Source organism: Pongo abelii, chromosome 12, assembly GCF_028885655.2.
Source record: "Pongo abelii isolate AG06213 chromosome 12, NHGRI_mPonAbe1-v2.0_pri, whole genome shotgun sequence".
NCBI lineage: Eukaryota > Metazoa > Chordata > Mammalia > Primates > Hominidae > Pongo > Pongo abelii.
Window position 1 is genome coordinate 67,939,451 of NC_071997.2, and position 18,391 is coordinate 67,957,841.

The 18,391-nt window shown below is 43.0% G+C and overlaps 1 protein-coding gene and 1 long non-coding RNA gene across 3 annotated transcripts in view; one reads left to right on the forward strand and one right to left on the reverse strand.

Annotated features, from left to right (window-relative positions):
* Positions 1-250: 250 nt before the first annotated feature.
* Positions 251-7,626, reverse strand: LGALSL (galectin like; the record flags this gene model as incomplete). The annotated part of the gene is given in 5 exon segments (NM_001133273.1): positions 251-3,413; positions 5,649-5,826; positions 6,473-6,561; positions 6,742-6,813; positions 7,566-7,626. Coding segments are annotated over 5 exon segments (519 nt in total). The 3' UTR covers positions 251-3,269.
* A 488-nt stretch (positions 7,627-8,114) lies between these two features.
* LOC129057688 (uncharacterized) overlaps positions 8,115-18,391 on the forward strand; it is a 60,852-nt gene continuing 50,575 nt past the window's right edge. For both annotated transcript variants that reach the window (XR_008522399.1, XR_008522398.1), the window contains exon 1: positions 8,115-8,451. This is a non-coding gene — a long non-coding RNA (uncharacterized LOC129057688). The remainder of the gene's footprint in view (positions 8,452-18,391) is intronic.

An 18,391-nucleotide genomic window follows, 5' to 3' on the forward strand; every position in this document is an offset into this window, starting at 1 on the left:
CCAAAAGAGTGAATTTGCTGTATGCAAATTATATTTTAAAAGAACCCACTGCATTTACCATTCACAATGTAAGTTATTAGGTCTCTGAGGGCCCCGAGAGACTTTTCTTCTGTTTATCAGTGTGGGGAATGCAGGAAAAAGTTATCTTGAGGCACAAGTGTGAAAGTGAGGAATCACTGCTAGGCCGCATGGTCTATGCTAAGTACACTATACCTGACGCCAAATGTAGCATGTTATAAACTGGAAACTGTTTTGTAGAAAATTCCTTTATTATAGTGCAAATTACTTTCAGCAGTGACATAATGTAACAACACATTTAGCAACATTTTACACCACGCAGTAAATAAGAAAGTGTTTCTTTGAAAATACGTCATCGTAGGAACATTATTTCTACATTAATGCCAGAAAATGCCAAGGCCGTTTATCTCAAGGCAAACAGGGCTCCCTCCTTCCTTCTGGGTATTTTCTTTTTAACACAAATGAAATGACTTTCCATTTTAATAAATCCTCAATTCTAAAAGTGATCTCTCAGGGGGCTTTGAACTAAGGTCGGCAAGATTTGAAATGGGGCTTCAAAATTTTAAATAATAATTTAAAAATACTTCTGGAATAGCCCAAAAAGTAGAAGTCACTTCTATTAAGTTTTAAGTAGATATACACACTCACTCCAATTTTACTGTAGAAATGGATAGATTGTCTAAAGCGTGCTTTCTATTCCCCCAGAGCCTGATTGTTATTTATACTCCTTGGTTTTGGTTATTGCAGAACTAGGGCTCTGGTCAGAAATAACACCTTACATACCCAAATACTTTCCTGTGGAAGCTTTAAATTGCACTTTCCATTCTGAAATTCTCACCTTAGACCTCACAGGCCCAGGAGAGGGTGTGAATATTGTTTCCAGTTTACAGCTAAAGCCCCTTACTAATTTGGGCTATACCTGAATCAAATCATCACATCATTTAGATTAATCCCAATAGGCTTATCCAAGAGGTTCCCACTAACCTCACAGAGAAACAAACAGTTAACATTGTATTTTCACACTAAGCTGCCTAAGGGCTTGGCTGGCTTGGCTGCTAATGAGTTAGCTGATAGGTAGACAGAACAAGCGTGTCAATTCCAATCAGTTACACGCCCTGCTCCTCTAGTTTCTGCTGAATTATGCAGTGGGTGAGAATGGTTGGCCACTCAAAAGAGTCTTCCTATGGGGCTCTTCCACCATAAGTTGAATCAAAACTCCACAAATGTATTTCAAGGTGCCCTTTAAGTCTCTCTACAAACACTTCTCAAAATTTAGGGAGTTTTAAGTGACAAGCCATGAGAAGTTAATCACAGGCTTGAAAATACCTGGAACCACAGAACAGCCCCCACGGAACAGGCTGAATATGGTTAAATAAGTTGGCTGGTACATAAAGCTTTTCAATGTACAGCCAGTCTTGCTGGATACAGTATCTTCTTATATAATACAACGGAACTGTGCTAAACAGTTTCAAAGTTGAGAAGAATACAAATGTATCACCTATAAAAAATTCATAATTTTAGTTTATTTTAGACTTTGGTACTGAAACACTGTCTACATTCTCGACACCTGAAAAGGACATGGTCACTTCAGTGCCTCTGCATGTTGTGTAAAAAAAGAAAAAAAACTCAAAAAAGCAAAGCAGGACAAAGATGTGTCATTACAAGACACAGTATGCTGTACAAACAAAACCTAAATTATATATAAATACACCCCCACCCCAGGACCCTGTCTTCCCTCACTACCTGATCAAAGCAATGCCAAGGGTCCCTCCCTCCAGGGCCAATGTAGCTTTTAAATTCCAGAACCCAGGATTTTAGGCATCCCTTGCCTTGCAGTGACGTTTACAGTACTGCAACCTCCTGTTGCAGTCACCCTGTTTGATCAGTTCCATAAGTGCAGGGAAACGCCTACAGCTTAATTGGAAGCATTCACTCTACTGGCTGGATTCAAAGACCTGGAGTCCTGGGAGTTAACCTTTCAGATAAACTAACCGGATCATTTCCTAATCTGGATCCTATCTAATCCTACTATCTCCTCAGAGCCAACACAGTAGGAAGCATCTTCTACTCTGAAGCTTCCAAAGGCATTACTTAGGGATATTGGTGAGGGTCACATAAGAAAAGTTATACAATGAGCTAACAGCTTAAGTTGATATAAATTACTTCCAAGTAAGTCATTCAGGGCCATTTGCTTCTGCTTTACACTGCATTCCACAGTCATTTTCATATTATTCTTTTAAAAGTTTATACTATAGTCACTTTACAAATTGTCTAAGCAATCACCTCTTTGTGTTTTTGATTAATTTAATAACAACTTAATGAGCTATTATATAAATCAAGAGAGAAATAATTAGTCTTAAGGAAGCCAATACTGTGCTAATTCCCAGTAAGGAGAAAAAGCAATGTAAATAGAATTTTACATAACCAACAATAACTTGAAAAGCAGTTTTATCAAAATGGTTTTGCAAAGGTTTCCCAAAAGCACTTATAGCAATTTATATCAAGAGATCCTAAGTTTAGGGGTATGGAGAATCTCAATTCTTTAAAGCAGAAATTCACCTGTTTCATAATTGTAATATGTAATTTTCTCCCCTTGGACCTAAGATATTTATACATTCAAAAGTTTATAACTTGCTGTTCTTGAGACATTGTTCATTCTCTAATACATACATTGAGTATAAATAAATAACTACAAGAAAGCTTCAACAATCTGAATTAACATTATGCTGTGCAAAACAAAAACAAAAACAAAAAACACAAAAAAAAGTCAAACCTTGAACAACCTACATTCTATGTAAATACCCTGACTAAAATATTGGTTGTGCTACACAATTCCACTTTAATGCAGAAATGCATTGATTTCACTGTACCATTGTTGTTGGCTTTTTAATTGTCTTTAGCACTTCTGTTTCTAAGCATTGCTTTGCTTTGAAAAGATGAATAATTTGCTACCAAATCACAAATCATCACAAATCCATTTTAGTTTGGTCTGAATAAAATCCAGCATAAATGTATTATTTTATTCTGGGTATAATGGCTCGGTGTCTTTGTCCCAACAGCTTTCTTCTTAAGGGCAAACCATGGTTGAAGCTGTCATTTTGGGTTTAAATTGCACAAAAGAAGAGACAGTGAAACTTGCCATTTGTTTTTGTTTTCTTTTTAAGTCTCCAGATCTGGCTAGGACTCTTCTTTCAGACCAACAGTCAGATAGTTGTGGCACGTGATCCTATTTGAAATAGAGGTGGTTTAAATCAGCCAAGCTTGGTGATCTGGAGGTCTCCGTTTATCTTTATGGTGTCAATTGCAGATAACGTTTGAATGCGATGGTAAAAATCAAAAAGTTGGTGTCCATCCACAAACACTCGGAAACGTGGGTGCTCACAAAGAATTTCCACCTGGAAGAAACAAAATAATAATCCACAATTTCTATGAACGCTACTGGGGAAAACAAACAATACTTCATTTTAGAGAAAGAAAGGCAATATCTTCAGTGGTTCACAAACATCAGAATGCATGAGACCTGCAGAGGGCTTGTTAGAACAGATTGTTGGGCTCTCCCTCCAAAATTTCTGATTCAGTAGGTGTAAGAATCTTGTGTTTCTACCAAGTTCCAAGGTAATGCTGATATTGCTAGAATGGGGAACACACTTTGAGAACCATTGCTCTACACTATTCAATATAATACCTTTTAAAGATTTAAAATTGCATTGCTTTAACATATCTCCCTTCTCCCTATACTCCAGAAAGTGATGTAACGTAGCACAGACTTGTTTATACGGCACTTAATGCCTCCACTGTCATCCCCTGAACAATTCTATACCACCTTTCAAAGGGCCCCTCACAAGGCAGAACTGGTATCCATTAGCAGCAGGCCATAATAGTCTAGACACTCAAACATGGTAAGCACTAAGGCAGAGAGAAGGTTACACATAGTAATTACCACTGGACAAAGAACATGTAATTAACAAGGTTTTGTTGAGCCAAACAGAAATACTGGTTCCATAAGGTAAAAGCTTTTTCCTCAAGTAATTTACCATAAAGTTTAATTACTGGTAGTGTGCTATGATGGGTTTATTAAAAGCATTGGTATTCACCATGTAAGGAGGCTCCATATGTAATATTAATCACATTTAATTCATATTACTAACATTTTATCACCAAGGAGGGCCTATTTCACTTCAGTTTTGCTGTTGGGAGCATTATATTCCTCCTGGCAGTCAGAAGCTGTGGTTACTCACATTCATGAGCTATGCATTAAGGTTCATCACTAAGAAACTATCCTAGCCAAGAGGAGCCCAAGGGGACATCACCATTCTAGAGAAGGGGGTGAGGAGAGATAATGGGTCAAGGGTGCCTTCTAGAGACTATAACTAGAAGCGCAACTATCTCAATTCTACCACTGATGCAAAAATCATGGATTCTTATTTTCCCCTCAGAATGTAAGAAGGGAAGTGAAAGAATTACTTCTTCATGAGGCACTTGAACATTTCTAGATGAAGGGTAACCGGTTAAGTGTAGTTCTGTTTTATTGGGCTCATATGTAACATGGAGCTTTTAATTGAGTTGTCATTATTGTGATGTAATGTTAAGGTGTAATGACAATTCATCACTAGGTCTGACCCCTTTTTAACACCATTACTACTTGCATTTCCCTTTATCATTTTTTTTGACAGAGCCTTGCTCTGTCACCCAGGCTGGAGTGCAGTGATGCAACCATAGCTCACTGCAGCCTTGAATTCTTGGGCTCAAGCAATCCTCCCGTCTCAGCCTCCCAAGTAGCTAGGACTACAAGTGTGTGACACCATGGCAGGCTAATTTTTTTTTTTTTTTAAAGGCAGGGTTTTCGCTGTGTTTCTTAGGCTGGTCTTGAACTCCTTTGCTCAAGCAATCCTCTTGCCTCAGCCTCCCAAAGTGGTGGGATTACAGGCACAAGCCACTGTGCCACTACTTGCGTCTCTTATTTGGCATTGCCTTTCATAGAGGAAGGGGCTGCTAATGCTGCTTGATTGGATGAAAAGTTTGGATTGTGCTTCCTGCCCAGAAGATAGTGGGGAGCAAATCTTTATTCATCCAGCCCCAAGGGAAGGAATTTGTCAGCCACACAGCCTGTAACCATGAAATAGACTGAGGCTAATTAATCCAGAGGGGGAAACAAGGACACGAACATGGCCTCATTAGCAAAGGGAACAAGAGAAAATGAAATGATCATCATCATATTCTTTAAAATGTCATACAAATAAGAGAGCTACTTATTAGCTCTCAACCTTATTAATATTTATTAATATTTAATAAGTGGGTACTTATTAGTATTGATTAATCAATCAGATATTTGGGGGTAGGTATCTACTATCTGTTGGGTACTACATAGAAAAGTTACTTATTCTTAACAATTTGGACATGTAAATATGGGTCTACTTTAAATGTATGAGCTGAACAGAACTAAGTTACTATGGCAAGTGTTAATTTATATCAGCAAACAGAGCTCTTTTGATCTTTTTTTTCACCATTGGGTGATAAATTTCCTGGACATTCAGAAATTCTGGCTGCTTCAAGTGTTCTTGGCACACACTAGGTAAGTCGAACATTATCAGCCTGCCAGTGGCTGGAGCCGAGGCACTCAAGGTACTCACCCTGAATGGCTGGTCTGGAATGAATGGAAAGTAAGGGATTGCTGACTGTTCTTCACCCCTCTCCCCAGATATACAAGAATTTCTGAGTAGCTGCCGATCTGTGAACACAGCTTTGAGTTCGATTGCCACATCGGCAGGAGGGTCTTCCGAGTCCCCACAGGTCAAGCTGATTGCAAAGCTGAAAAGAAAATCATCCCCCTGATTTAGGGTTGGATATAAAAACATTTCAAAATGACCCAAGTGCTTATATTTCCTCTTCCTTCTCTGGGTTTGTCCGTTTTTAAGGGGCCACTACTCTTCAAGAGAGGTTAGATTATGGAGAAGTAAGTCAAACCAGTTTATTTTGTTACCTAAAGCAAGCTCTGGTGAAAACTTTGGTGGAGTTGAAAATGACTAAAATTAGAGATTTCAAATACCCCAAAGCGACCACACATCTATGTCTTAACCCACTCCGTAATTCTCAAAAAACAGCCACAGAAATTGACCAGGGGAAATAATGTTAAGTTGGGTTCTTATTCATCTTGATAGTTCTTGCTCCTGGCACCATGTTTCAAAACCATAAAAAAAAAAAAATCCTTTGGCCTCCCTAAGGGTGAAAGAGAAAATATGGGCCTATATTTATAATCTCTGATATAAATAGCTGTCTGGAGAAATGATGGCTGGGATTCATACACATTCTTTTCATGGGAACATGGTACTTTCTTGGCACTGGCAACTAGCAACACTGTCCACAAGGAGAGGAAGAGGAGTACTAAACCACAACAGGAGTGGGCAGGGTTCAGCCACAGCCTGATAGTTCTGTCCTGACAAAGACTCTGCCTTACCTCTCTGGGTTGAGGTCTACGATGCCCATCACTAACACCTTCTTGCCTGGTCTCATGCCACCTTTAATGTGCCCACAAAATGGAACTATCTGAAAAGGGTGGGAGAAGAAAAATGAATTTTACAGCCTGTCAGGGAAGAGCCAAGACCTCAGATCCTGAAGGCCTGACCCACTGGAAAATGCAATAAACAAACGAATAAAATTTTAAAAAGCAATGAGAAAGGAGGAAGGTACAGGCAGAGACCCAGAGCACAGAGCAAAATCATTTACCAGTCGTGGGAAGTACACGTCCGCTTGAACTGGAGAGCTCAAAGAGTTGTTTAAATGGCCATCATCTAGTTTCTAAAAATAGAAGTACACAGATTGGCTTTCCATGGGCTCTTTTTTGGGGGGCTGGACCCACACAGATGTGGTGGAATCCAGCAGCCTTCCACATGCACACAGTGTCTGCAGATGATGCCTCTTCACCGTCTCTTAGATAATCTCATAACCCTCGAACAAAACCCATCCTTTCCACCCAGTAGTTAAGCCTCTGAAGATCCGCAGACCCTTCAGATCCAGATCAAAATCAAGGTCGAGGTCCACCGAGGAGCCAGAGCCCCACGCCGGAGGAGGGCAGGCCCCTCTCCAACCGCAAAAGCTTCTGGAAGCGCGGCGGGCCAGCCTGTCCTCCGGGACGTGACTGAAGTGGAGCGGCCGTGCTCAACTTCTCTCGGGAGCCCCGGGCGCCGACCCATTTCCAAGGGGGAATCCCCGGGACGTCGGGGGCGGTGGCGGGGCGCGCGCCCCGGACACACTCACCCACGCGCACACCTGGCTGGCGGTTGCACGGCAGAGGGGGCTGTCGGGCGCCCCCACCTGCCATCCTCCCCAAACTCCCTCCCCAGCCCAGAGCCCCGCAGCCCGGGAGCCTCTCCAGTCCCCAACACCGGCCGCGCGCAGCCGGCGGCTGCTAACAGGTACCGGGCGCCTACCCACGCGCCGGGCGCCGGCCGGGCCTGCGGCTTCTCAGCACCCCAGCACTGCTGGAGCAGGCGGCGGCGGAGTGCGGGACGGCGGGGAGGGGCGCCTCGCGCGCGCCCTGCCACACTCACCACCACGGCATCGCTGTCGGCCACCGATCCCGCCATCTTCTTGCCCGGCGCGGCGGGGTACGCGGGACGCAGCGCGCAGGCGGGGATCCCGGGGCTGTCCTGCGCGGGGCGGGGGCGGGGGCGCGGGTCCGAGCTAGCGCGGGCGCGCGCACACACGAGGGGGCGCGCGCGCGCGCCCGGGGCCCGGCGCCGACCTGGGAGGCAGAGCCTGGGAGGAGGGGAGGGGAGGGAGGCAGCGCGGGCCGGGAGGGCGAAGGTGCTTGCCGCGGCCCGGAACGGTCCCGGACCCGGACCCGGACCGACGGTGCTGCTTGCTGCCGCTGCCGCTGCCCGACCAAGAAAGGTGGCGAGGGCCGTGCCGCGTCGGCCCTGGGAAGCATTTAAAGGCCTCCGGGGCCCGGCTCGGGAACCGGGAACAGGGCGGGGACCCGGCGGGGCTGCCGCGGCTTGCTCAGCGGGCCCTGCCCCTCGGCTATTGGACGGTGGCGGAGGCCGGGGCGGGAGGGACGGGCCTGTCCCGGTCCGGGAGGGCGGGGGCCCTGTCGGCGCTCACCGGCCAGAGGGTGGGCAGGGCCGGGGCTGGAGAAGTGAGGGCCCGAGCCGGTCAGGTGACAGGTGCTCGTGCCACCCGCGCCCCTCCCTCCAGCCTCCTTCCTCCTGCCACGTCCTGGGCGCTGGTGGGGCGATGGGAGGCGAGGTCGAGGGAAGATTGGGTGCTGGGGGTGGTATTCCAGAGTGGGAGACTCGGCAGGATTTCTTTCAGAGAATTCCAACAAAATCGGGGGAAGGATTCATTCTGCTCTCCAGGGCAGAAAGAGAATGGAAGGTCTGAAGGCTTGCAGAAATAAATGTGTGACCTGAAAGAACGAAGCAGAGAGGACTCAAGGTAGGGACCTTTCTATCCCAGGAGGCTAGATACAGAAAGGTCTCTCTTCCCTGTGGAAGGACAGGCAAGTCTGGGGGTCCCTGGACTCTCTCGGGCAGGAGTCTAAGCCTTACCAAATCAAAGTGGGCGCAGTCACTGTCCTCAGAGAGCCTCCATTGAGCCCTGTTTTTAACAAGTCACTTGCCCAGTCTGGGGTAGTCAGCTTCTCACTGAAAATCTCCTCATACCCTTTGTGGAGTACTTATCAGGGGATACACACCTCTTTTATTCAAGCCAGAAATTCGTTTATGGCATTTCCACACTAGGATGATTATGTAACTTCTCAGATAAAGCTGTATTAACATATCCTCTATTAGGTGACATCCTTGGCTGAAACATTCCATTGCATGAATCACCGGGGCGTTCTACGCTAATAAGCAGGGAGCACGTGTGACCTATGCAGTCCCAGAGGGCCCCTCAGAGGCTCCTTTTTTTGTTTTAAATTGAGACGGAGTCTCCCTCTGTGGCCCAGGCTGGAGTGCAGTGGCACGATCTCAGCTCACTGCAACCTTCGCCGCCCGGGGAGGCTTCTTTCTAGTCACTGCAATTGGCTGTGTGGCCTAGAACATCACTGTGGCTTTTGTGTCTTAGTTTTCCCTTTATGGACCAGAGCTAATGATGGTAATCTCAGTTGAGCAGGGAGAATTACCTGCACACGCCTGTAAGCCTCAGTCATATCCTCTGGAAGTGGTTCTTGAACTAGATAGAGGCTGAAACGCAGTACGCTTGTGGCTGCAGCACACTTTGTTTACCAGTCTTAGCTCAAAATCACACTTTATTACTTTAAAATATTAGGCACTTATAGGAAATGATTGACATTTGAAAGCATACTTTAGTATGTATCAATTTCTGAGAGTCTGGTATAGAGAAGAAGCATTAAAGTGCAGTAGTTCTTTGTCATTAACTGAGTGACACAATAAGGGTGACACAATATGTGATGGTGGTTAAAGAGCCGGTGTCTTGGGTTCAAATCCTGGCTCTACTATTCACTAGCTGTGTGATGTTGTAAAAATTACTAAACTTCTCTGTGCCTTAGTTTCTTCATCTGTGACTCAGAGATGACAATGATGATAATAATGCCTATCTCAGGTTATTGGGAAGATTACGTAAATACTTTCCTTAAAACAGTATTGGGGATATAGTAGGCACTTATTATACAAAAATACTGAGTGCCTGCTGTATACCAGGCACTGGGGATCCAGCAGGCGACTTTTTTGCTGAGCTTACATTCTAGTGGGCAAAGGAAGTCAATAAACAAAATATGTCGGGTGATAAAAGTGTTAGGAAAAAGTAATAAGGCCAGGTGCAGTGGCTCATGCCTATAATCCCAGTAATATGGGAGGCTGAGGCAAGGGGATCACTTGAGGCCAAGAGTTTGAGACCAGCCTGGGCAACATAGAGAGACTCTGTCTCTACAAAAATAAAAAAAAAAATTAGCTGGGTGTGGTGGTGTGCGCTTGTAGTCCCAGCTACTTGGGAGGCTGAGGTGGGAGGATCACTTGAAGCCAGGAGGTTAAGGCTGCAGTGAGCTGTGATCTCACCACTGTACTGCAGCCTGGGTGACAGAGTGAGAACCTGTCTCAATAATAATAAAAATAATTAAAAAGCCAGTAGAGAGAGAGATAGGAGGTAGGGTGATGCTATTTATACAGGATGGTCAGGGAAGCCACCTCTGGTAAAGTGACATTTGAGAAGACCCCTGAAGGAGGGGGGTGAGTCATGTGGACATCTGGAGGAAGAGTTTGCTGGCAGAGGGAACTGCAAGGGCAAAGTCCGCAAGTACTGGGGCTGGGGGCAGTGACTGAGGAGATGTGTAGCTAGAAATGGATAGCCCTTCTACACTGTGGTTGAGGACTGGCTTTTACATGGGGAAATAGGAAGACGTTAAAAGTTTCTGAGCAAAGGAGGGACATAGTTTGCCTTCTATTGTAGATTCATCCACATGCTGCTGTATGGAGTGGCCTTTAGAGAGAGGGTGGATGGTAGGAGGGAGGGTAAAAATGGGACCTAGGAGATTCTTATAGCATTCCAAACAAGATATGATGGTGGCCTTGACGTGGTGGAAGTGGTGAAGATGTGAGAAGCCCTGGGCCCTTGATAAGTCCCAGCTGTTATCATGCAGCTTTGAGAGTTCATATGGTCTTCTGAGCCTCAGTTTCCTCACTTGCAGAATTAAGGGGCTGAGCTCATTCATCATTCCCTCTTAGCTCTTAGAAAGTTCTGGTTCATGAAAAGCTGTGTAAATACTATCTAAATTGAAATGGGTTTGAGAGTAGGTGCTGCTGAATGAAAATAATCTTGGGTTGAATCTTTTGATAAGTGCTTTTGTAGGGCGAAGAATAACCCTTTGATTTGTTTTGTAAATGGAGTTTAAGATATTTGGATTGCTGGAGATGGGTTTCTTATATTTTAGGAATGTAAAGAATAGGAAGGTACTAAACGTGCTCAGAATATTTTATCATGGAAAATTGCCTTGTATTCCAAAAATGCTTGATTCCTTCTCAGTCTATAGAATGGTTTATTTTGAATATGAAGAGCAGAGAGAAAGCCTGAATGAGTTTTTTGTTGTAACTAAAAGTTGAGCAGGGTCAAACTGTCTCTTATGGGGAAAAGCCATTAGCAAACTAATGAATTATAGAGCTTAAAAAATTCTTTTTTGAGTTGTATAGCAAAGAATAGGCAAAATTTGCTCCATGCTTTGATTATAGGTATTTGTGTGTAAAAACATTAACCAAATTGGGACCCATTTATGAAATGCAGTAGTGAAATTTCAAGATGAACCGTGTTACTACTGGAAACTACTAAAAACGTTAAAGAAGTGGGGAAGGCAGTCAAACAGATTATTAGCTTTGAAAAAAAGTACAAACAGGTCTTTGAAGATGGGCTTTGCTAAATGATTTTTCCAGAGGAAAATAGTAGATTACTTCCTTTTTACCCTAACATTTTATATGTTTTGTTCAAATGTATGCCCATAGGATTTCTAATATTGAGAGGAGAATAAATATTGATGACAATTCAGCAACTATTTTATCAGTATTGCTACATGCCGTGGTACTATGGAGATAGGTGAAAAGGCATGAGTCTCATCCTCAGGAAACTTACCATCTACTCTGGGACATAATGGCAGGATGTATTAGTGGGTAAGATAATAAAGGCCTCAGACCCACAGCCTGAGCACTGATGCAGGGAGATTCACTCCCATTTGGAGGATTAAGGCCACTTTCTGAAGGAGGTGGCATATCCCTAAGCATATGCATAGCAGCAACTGCTGCAGAACTACAAAAGCAAGTCTTCGAAGACCACATTGCAGCTCTGTTTGTGGCCTGAATTCTAACCGCACTCTTCTGTCTGGTGTGGCAACCAGCTGAACTGAACCCCTGCTCCCAGAGGCTGCCTTTCGTCTGTGCCTTGGTCCAGAGAGGCATGTGCCTCCATCCCTTCCACCATGCGTGCCGTCTGAGGCCTCCTATGGGCCGTGATCCCAAGGCCCAACTTGAACTTACAGGCCACTCATTTTCTCTCGGTGTGTATATACACATTTTCTAAAGCAGGGTTTCTCCTCACACTAGTGACATTTTAGGCTAGGAAACCCTTTTTTGTGGGGGGCTGTCTGGTGTGTTAGAAGATGTTGAGCACTAGATGCGAATAGCACTTCCCCCTCCTAGTGTGACAACCAGAAATGTCTTCAGATATTGACAAATGCCCCTCTTGGAAGGGAGGGCACAAATTGTCCCCAGTTGAGGCTCAGGATACACTACCTCAAAATGTAACTGTAGGAGACTAGAATATGGCACCCCAAAATATACTTCTTTGGCATATTTTGAGCTGATTATTCTAAGAAACTGCAGCTGGAAAAGCTGTCCTTTTGCAAAAGAAATTTATATCTATCAAGGAAATCTAATACAGTATCTGCATCATGAAGAGGGCTGCTCCAGACAACTTTTATTATCTGGGTGACTTTATCTACATAACAAGACGACCTTTATTCACCATATGTTCGTGCTTTCACCCTCCCACATCTTACGTTGCCACCATCGCCTTGAAGCCCCAAGCCCTATTCCTTTCCGTAGCTCAGGATACTATATAAGCTCCAACCATCTGACCCTTTGGAGTCTCATAATTTGTGGGACTCCCATGTGTATGTATGTAATTAAAATGGTTTTCTCCTGTTAACCTGTCTTATGTCAAATTAATTCGTAGTCCAGCCAAGGAACCTACAAGGGTAGAGGGAAGCCAGTTTTCACCCTTTAAGAACCAATGATCTAGAAGGTTCCTTAAGATTCCTATTATCCATATTTATATATATGATATGAAATTTTTTCCAATCAAATCTAGATTTGATACATGCACATTAGAAACACCTTCCTTTTTATTTGGCAAGTCATTGCTTCCTGATTACCTAGGAGCACTTTGCAAGTGATTCCACAAAGAACCTCTAAACTGAAGGATGACCCATGAGGGACCCTGTGGGTGTAGCTGCCAGATCAAAATGTCTTTGTAATATTGAGAGATGTGTGTGCATTGTGCATTCTGTTCCATAATATTGCCATGTTTATTTTGATGTGGACACAATGTGCTCCCCACGCCTATACCTATAGTACAGCATCCCAAATGTTTATCTTGTTTACCCTGCAGCTTTGACTCCCTCCTCACCCCAGGTCTCAAAGGATGGTGGTAGCCCACTTTGAGGAATAAGACACTGCACAGTGTTACAGGTTCATTCAAGCTTTCAGTTCTGCATAATTGCTTTTTCAGGCCAGTCTGCTCATGATCAATATTCATGTAGGCAGCAAAATACACAAACTCAGCATCCTTTTGTTTACCTACTTAGGTAGGAGGGCAAACATTTATCAGCCTGTATTTCTGTATTTCACAATGTGATTATAGTTCTTAATTATTTTAGGAACTATGGTCATGGTTATCAAATAATTATTTTAGACACACACAAATGTGTGTTGTACCAAAGTAATTAGGGGACAGCCATAAAACTTGGCAGTCAATGCCGGTTCCAACATTTCACTTATTTTCGGTTTATTTATGAGGAGACTAGAATGAGCCTTCTGCTTGTGTTTTAATTACTTAGTGCAGAAAGGATTGATTTCAGAAAACCTCCAGCTTCAGAAGAGAATAATGAATGCATTCCCAGGAGGAGCTCAAGGCTTCAAAGGTATGCTCTGCTTCAAGCCCCAGGGAATGTCACCATGGACCCTTTACGTGTCTGAGAAGTCCTCCCTAGAACAGAAAGCCTGGCCGACGGGGAAGTGGAATGCGCGCTGTCCAGGGAAACAGAACCCTTGCTTCCAGCATTTGGAACTGACAGTGTGAATGAGATATTTTAAGACTCTTTCCAGTGGAGCTTTTTGTGTATAAAGAGTCAACCATGTGCTTCTGAGCCTTCTCTCCAGCCTCACCTTTGGCAATTCCAACAGGCGGGTCTGTGGTCAGCCAATCTTTTACCCATCAGGAATGTGACAGGCCTGAGTGGCAGTGCTCCAGGCCTAATTATGCTCTTCTCATTATGCTTGTCGTTTCTGTTTTCATTTGCTCATTTATAGTTCTCCTCTTTACTGCCTCTGTGATTTTATTTTCTTGTTGTCAAGTGTCATAAAGGGCTTCTTAGTTTTGTAGTTTCATGGAAACTTGCCTGGCTTGGCTGGGTGGAAGGAGACCAAGATTCGGATTTAGCAGTCATTTGGAAATCCTGACTAATGGGGAGGAAAGCCCAGGAGGCATGTTGCCAGGTGGTCATTTGATTTTTGGAGGAAGCATATTTGGATGACACAGATTTCTGGATATTTTCAAAGGTGAACTATACAGAGTATGGTTAACACAGCACAGCTTCTGAGCAAACCACCATCCAGAAGAGACCTGGGAATTTAAACTTGGCATCCAAATTTGATTACCCAAGGAGAATGAAAGCATACTTCATTTATTTATTCAAGAACAATTTATTGAGCTATTCTCTGTTTTAGTTGCCATTATGATAATTTTTAGTTTCTTTAAAAGAGCAAAAATGACCACACGCATTACTTGCACTTAAAATACTTGCCCTCCTCTTAGATACATATTTCCTAAGGATATCTCTGCTAGCCTCATATCATAGATTCCTCCCCTGCACACTGCCTCTTCCATGTGACAGTATTCAGAGTGGATCTAAGAGCTCCCTTGCCAACATGGCAACAGAGCCCAGAAAATCAAAATGAAATGCTTTCAATTCAGGGGCTCGTTGCATCCCACCTCCATTTAGGTGATATGATTTCCATCTAAATCCAGTTTATCTGGTACATGTTGATTTCAGGCCTGAATTGTTCAAATGATTATCCCACAGAGAAAGATTAAGAGTTGAAGAAAATGTTTTCAACTGAAGAAGAAATTCACATTGACAGTCTACATTGATTCAACTCATCACATTTCATTCATTCACATTATTGGCCTTTGTTGGTTCAGTGCTTCTCTGAAACCTGACAATTAGTTCAAACTGTATAAATTCAGGAGGCTTTGGGCTGGCACGACTTTTTAAAAGATTGCCGTGTGTGTGTGTGTGTGTGTGTGTGTGTGTGTATGTGTGCATGAAGGTGGGGTAAAGTGGAGAGAGGGAAAATTTCAGCTTTTTAAATTTTAATTTTAATTGTTATGTATTATTTGCACATTTTTATGGGGGTGCATATGATATTTTGTTACATGCATAGAATGTGTAATGATCAAGTCAAGATCTTTAGGGTATCCATCACCTCGAGTATTTATCATTTCTGTGTGTTGGGAACATCTCAAGTTCTCTTTTTTAGCTATTTTGAAATATAGAATACATTGTTGGTAACTATAGTCACCCAACTCTACTATTGAACATTAGAACTTATTCCTTCTATCTAACTGTATGTTTGTACCTGTTAACCAATCCTTCTTCATCCCCTGCCTCCCTCACACCCTTCTCAGCCTCTGGTAACAATCCTTCTACTTTCTACCTCCATGAGATCAACTCTTTCAGCTCCCACATATGAGTGAAAATATGTGATATTTGTCTTTCTGTGCCTGGCTTATTTCACTTAACATAATGATCTCCAGTTCCATTTATGTTGCTGGAAATGATATGATTCAACTGTTTTTTGTGGCCAAGTAGTATTTCATTGTGTTTATATACCACATTTTCTTTATCCATTCATCCATCGATGGACACTTAGGTTGCTTCATATCTTTGCTATTGTGAATAGTGCAGCAATAAGCATAGGAGTGCAGGTATCTCTTTGATATACTGATTTCCTTTCCTTTGGATAAATACCTAGAAGTGGGATTACTGGATTTTATGGTAGTTCTATTTGCTTTTTTTTTTTTTTTTTGAGAACTCTCCATACTGTTTTCCATAATGTCTGTACTAACTTACATTCCCACCAACAGTGTATAAGAGTTCCCTTTTCTCCAAAACCTTGCCAGCATTTGTCATTTTTTCTTTTTAATAATAGCTATTCTAACCGGGGTAAGATGATACCTACTTGTGGTTTTGATTTGCATTTTCCTGATGATGAGTGATGTTGAACATTTTTTCATATACCTGTTGGCCATTCATATGTCTTCTTTTGAGAAATGTCTATTCTTGTCCTTTGCCCACTTTTTAATGGGATTGGTATTTTTTGTTTGTTTATTTTGTTTTGTTTTTTTTTTGTTTTTGCTGAGGTTTCGGCTTTTCCTAAAAGCCAATCCTCATTTTAATTACCAGGAATAAACAAAAGTAACTTGGGGAGAGGACACAAAGCAGCTGTCTGGGCTTGGTTTTGATCCCATCAGTGTAATGCCAGGGAAAACTCCATCGTGAGGAAGAGAAGAACCTCATATCTTTTTTCTTTTTTTGAGATGACTCAGGCAGAGATACAAATATTAAATTTCTACCCTGTGGTGCTTTCTCACTTTCTCTGCTAACAGGTGTTCTCCTTGACAGTGAGGTGGAATCTTCCCACATGCAACTCTGATCCCAGGCAGTTCTACCCACCTAGTGCATCTATCACTTAATAATACAAAATGGCTTGTTTCCATAGTAATCCACTCTTCTCACCTGGACAGGTTGGCCCTTGTCATTCCTGGCCCTTCAGACACCTCCCCACTCCTTCCAGTAGATCTGGGCTTCCTCTGTCCTCTTGAGCAGGTTCTTCCTCCTATAGCCTGTCTTTTGTAGGCTAGATTTACTGAGTAGATCCTCATCCAGCCTGAAAGAGAAAAATTAAGATCCAATAAACACATACCATTTCTATATGATCCTTCTTTGGAAGCAGGAGTAGGTAAGTTCCTGTCTTTCAGGAGGCCACTGTGCCTCCTTTTCTCTTTTAGTTATTGTTGACTGACTGGTGCTATAGTGAGGACGGACAGAAAAATGAGTGTCATCTCATTTCAAGCCAAGGTGATATAGCTGACAATTATTCTGGAGAAGTTAAAACTAAGGGTCGGCACTAGATGATTTATATAGATTATCCAGTGCCAGGTGATATATTATAAATAGAAATGAGAAGGAATAGGCTTAAGAGAAAAGAGGATGGGCAGAATTGCTGACTATGAGCAGGACGTGTGTTTTTTCAGGTCTAACAACGATTTTAGTCCACAATATTGTTTATTCTCAATGTTCTAATAGAAGATCATAAAACAGCCACAGGCTCACCCCAAAGCCCTTAGTAATTATTACACAATGCTAAAATAGAGCATCGCCCAGGAATCAGAGAGTATCTACACCTTATAGTAAGTAAATTGTAATTCAGTTCTCTTCTCCAATATTGAGCTTGTGTTTGGTCAATGTGGTCTTTTTTTCTTTTTCTTTTGAGACGGAGTCTTGCTCTGTTACCCAGGCTGGAATGCAGTGTACAATCTTGGCTCACTGCAACCTCCATTTCCCTGGCTCAAGCGATTTTCCTGCCTCAGCCTCTGGGACTGGGCTGGGACTACAGGCATATGCCACCAGGCCCGGTTAATTTTTGTATTTTTTTTAGTAAAGATGGAGTTTCACCATGTTGACCAGACTGGTCTCGAACTCCTGACCTCAAGTGATCTGCCTGCCTTGGCCTCCCAAAGTGCTGGGATTATATGCATGAACCACTGCGCCCAGACAGCATGGTCTTTTAAAAACATAAATTGTGTAATGTCAACCCTCCTTAAAATCACTTGTTGGATTCTCTTGGTATGTAGAATGAAATCCTAATTCCTTTTCCATGACCTTCAAGGCCCTATAGGAGCTGGACCTGCCTCTCCAACTTTACCTGGGGGCCATGCTCTCTCCTGCTCCCCACTCTTGAGTGAAAACTGGCCTCCCTGGTGTTCTTCCAGCAGCCAAGCGTGCTCATGCTTTAGGGCCTTTGCATTTGCTGTTCCCCCTACCTGGAATGTGCTTCCCCAGACACTTGTCAGGTTCTTCATCCTTAAATCCTTAGCTCAGATGTCACCTCCTGGGAGAAGCCTTCCCTAATGCAGCCCTAACCGGGGCCTTTTACTGCATCCTCATCTGCACAGTATTTATCTCCATCTCCAGTTGTCTTGTTTATTACCTGGTGTGGCCTTTCCACCCCAGAAGGTAAGATCCCTGAGCACAGAATCTTGTCTTTTTCATGACTGTGAGAATTAGGCATGAAGATTTGTTGTGTGAATGAATGAGTGAATAGATGAGTTGATGAATAATGCATGGCCACAGATCTGCAGATGATATATAACCTCATAGCTGTTGAGGACTCCAGGGTCCCAAGGCTGGAGTTCACTTACTGACCTCCTGTTTCACGGTCTCAGAACAATTCCCCTTAGGTGTCCTTCCCACCATGGAGAAGGCTCAAGTCTAGACAGCATATGGATTTTATGTAAGTTCATGTTAAATATTAGCCAAAATTGTTGAACCTAAATTTAAAATGTCAGAAAATACCCTTGTAAGCAATAAAAA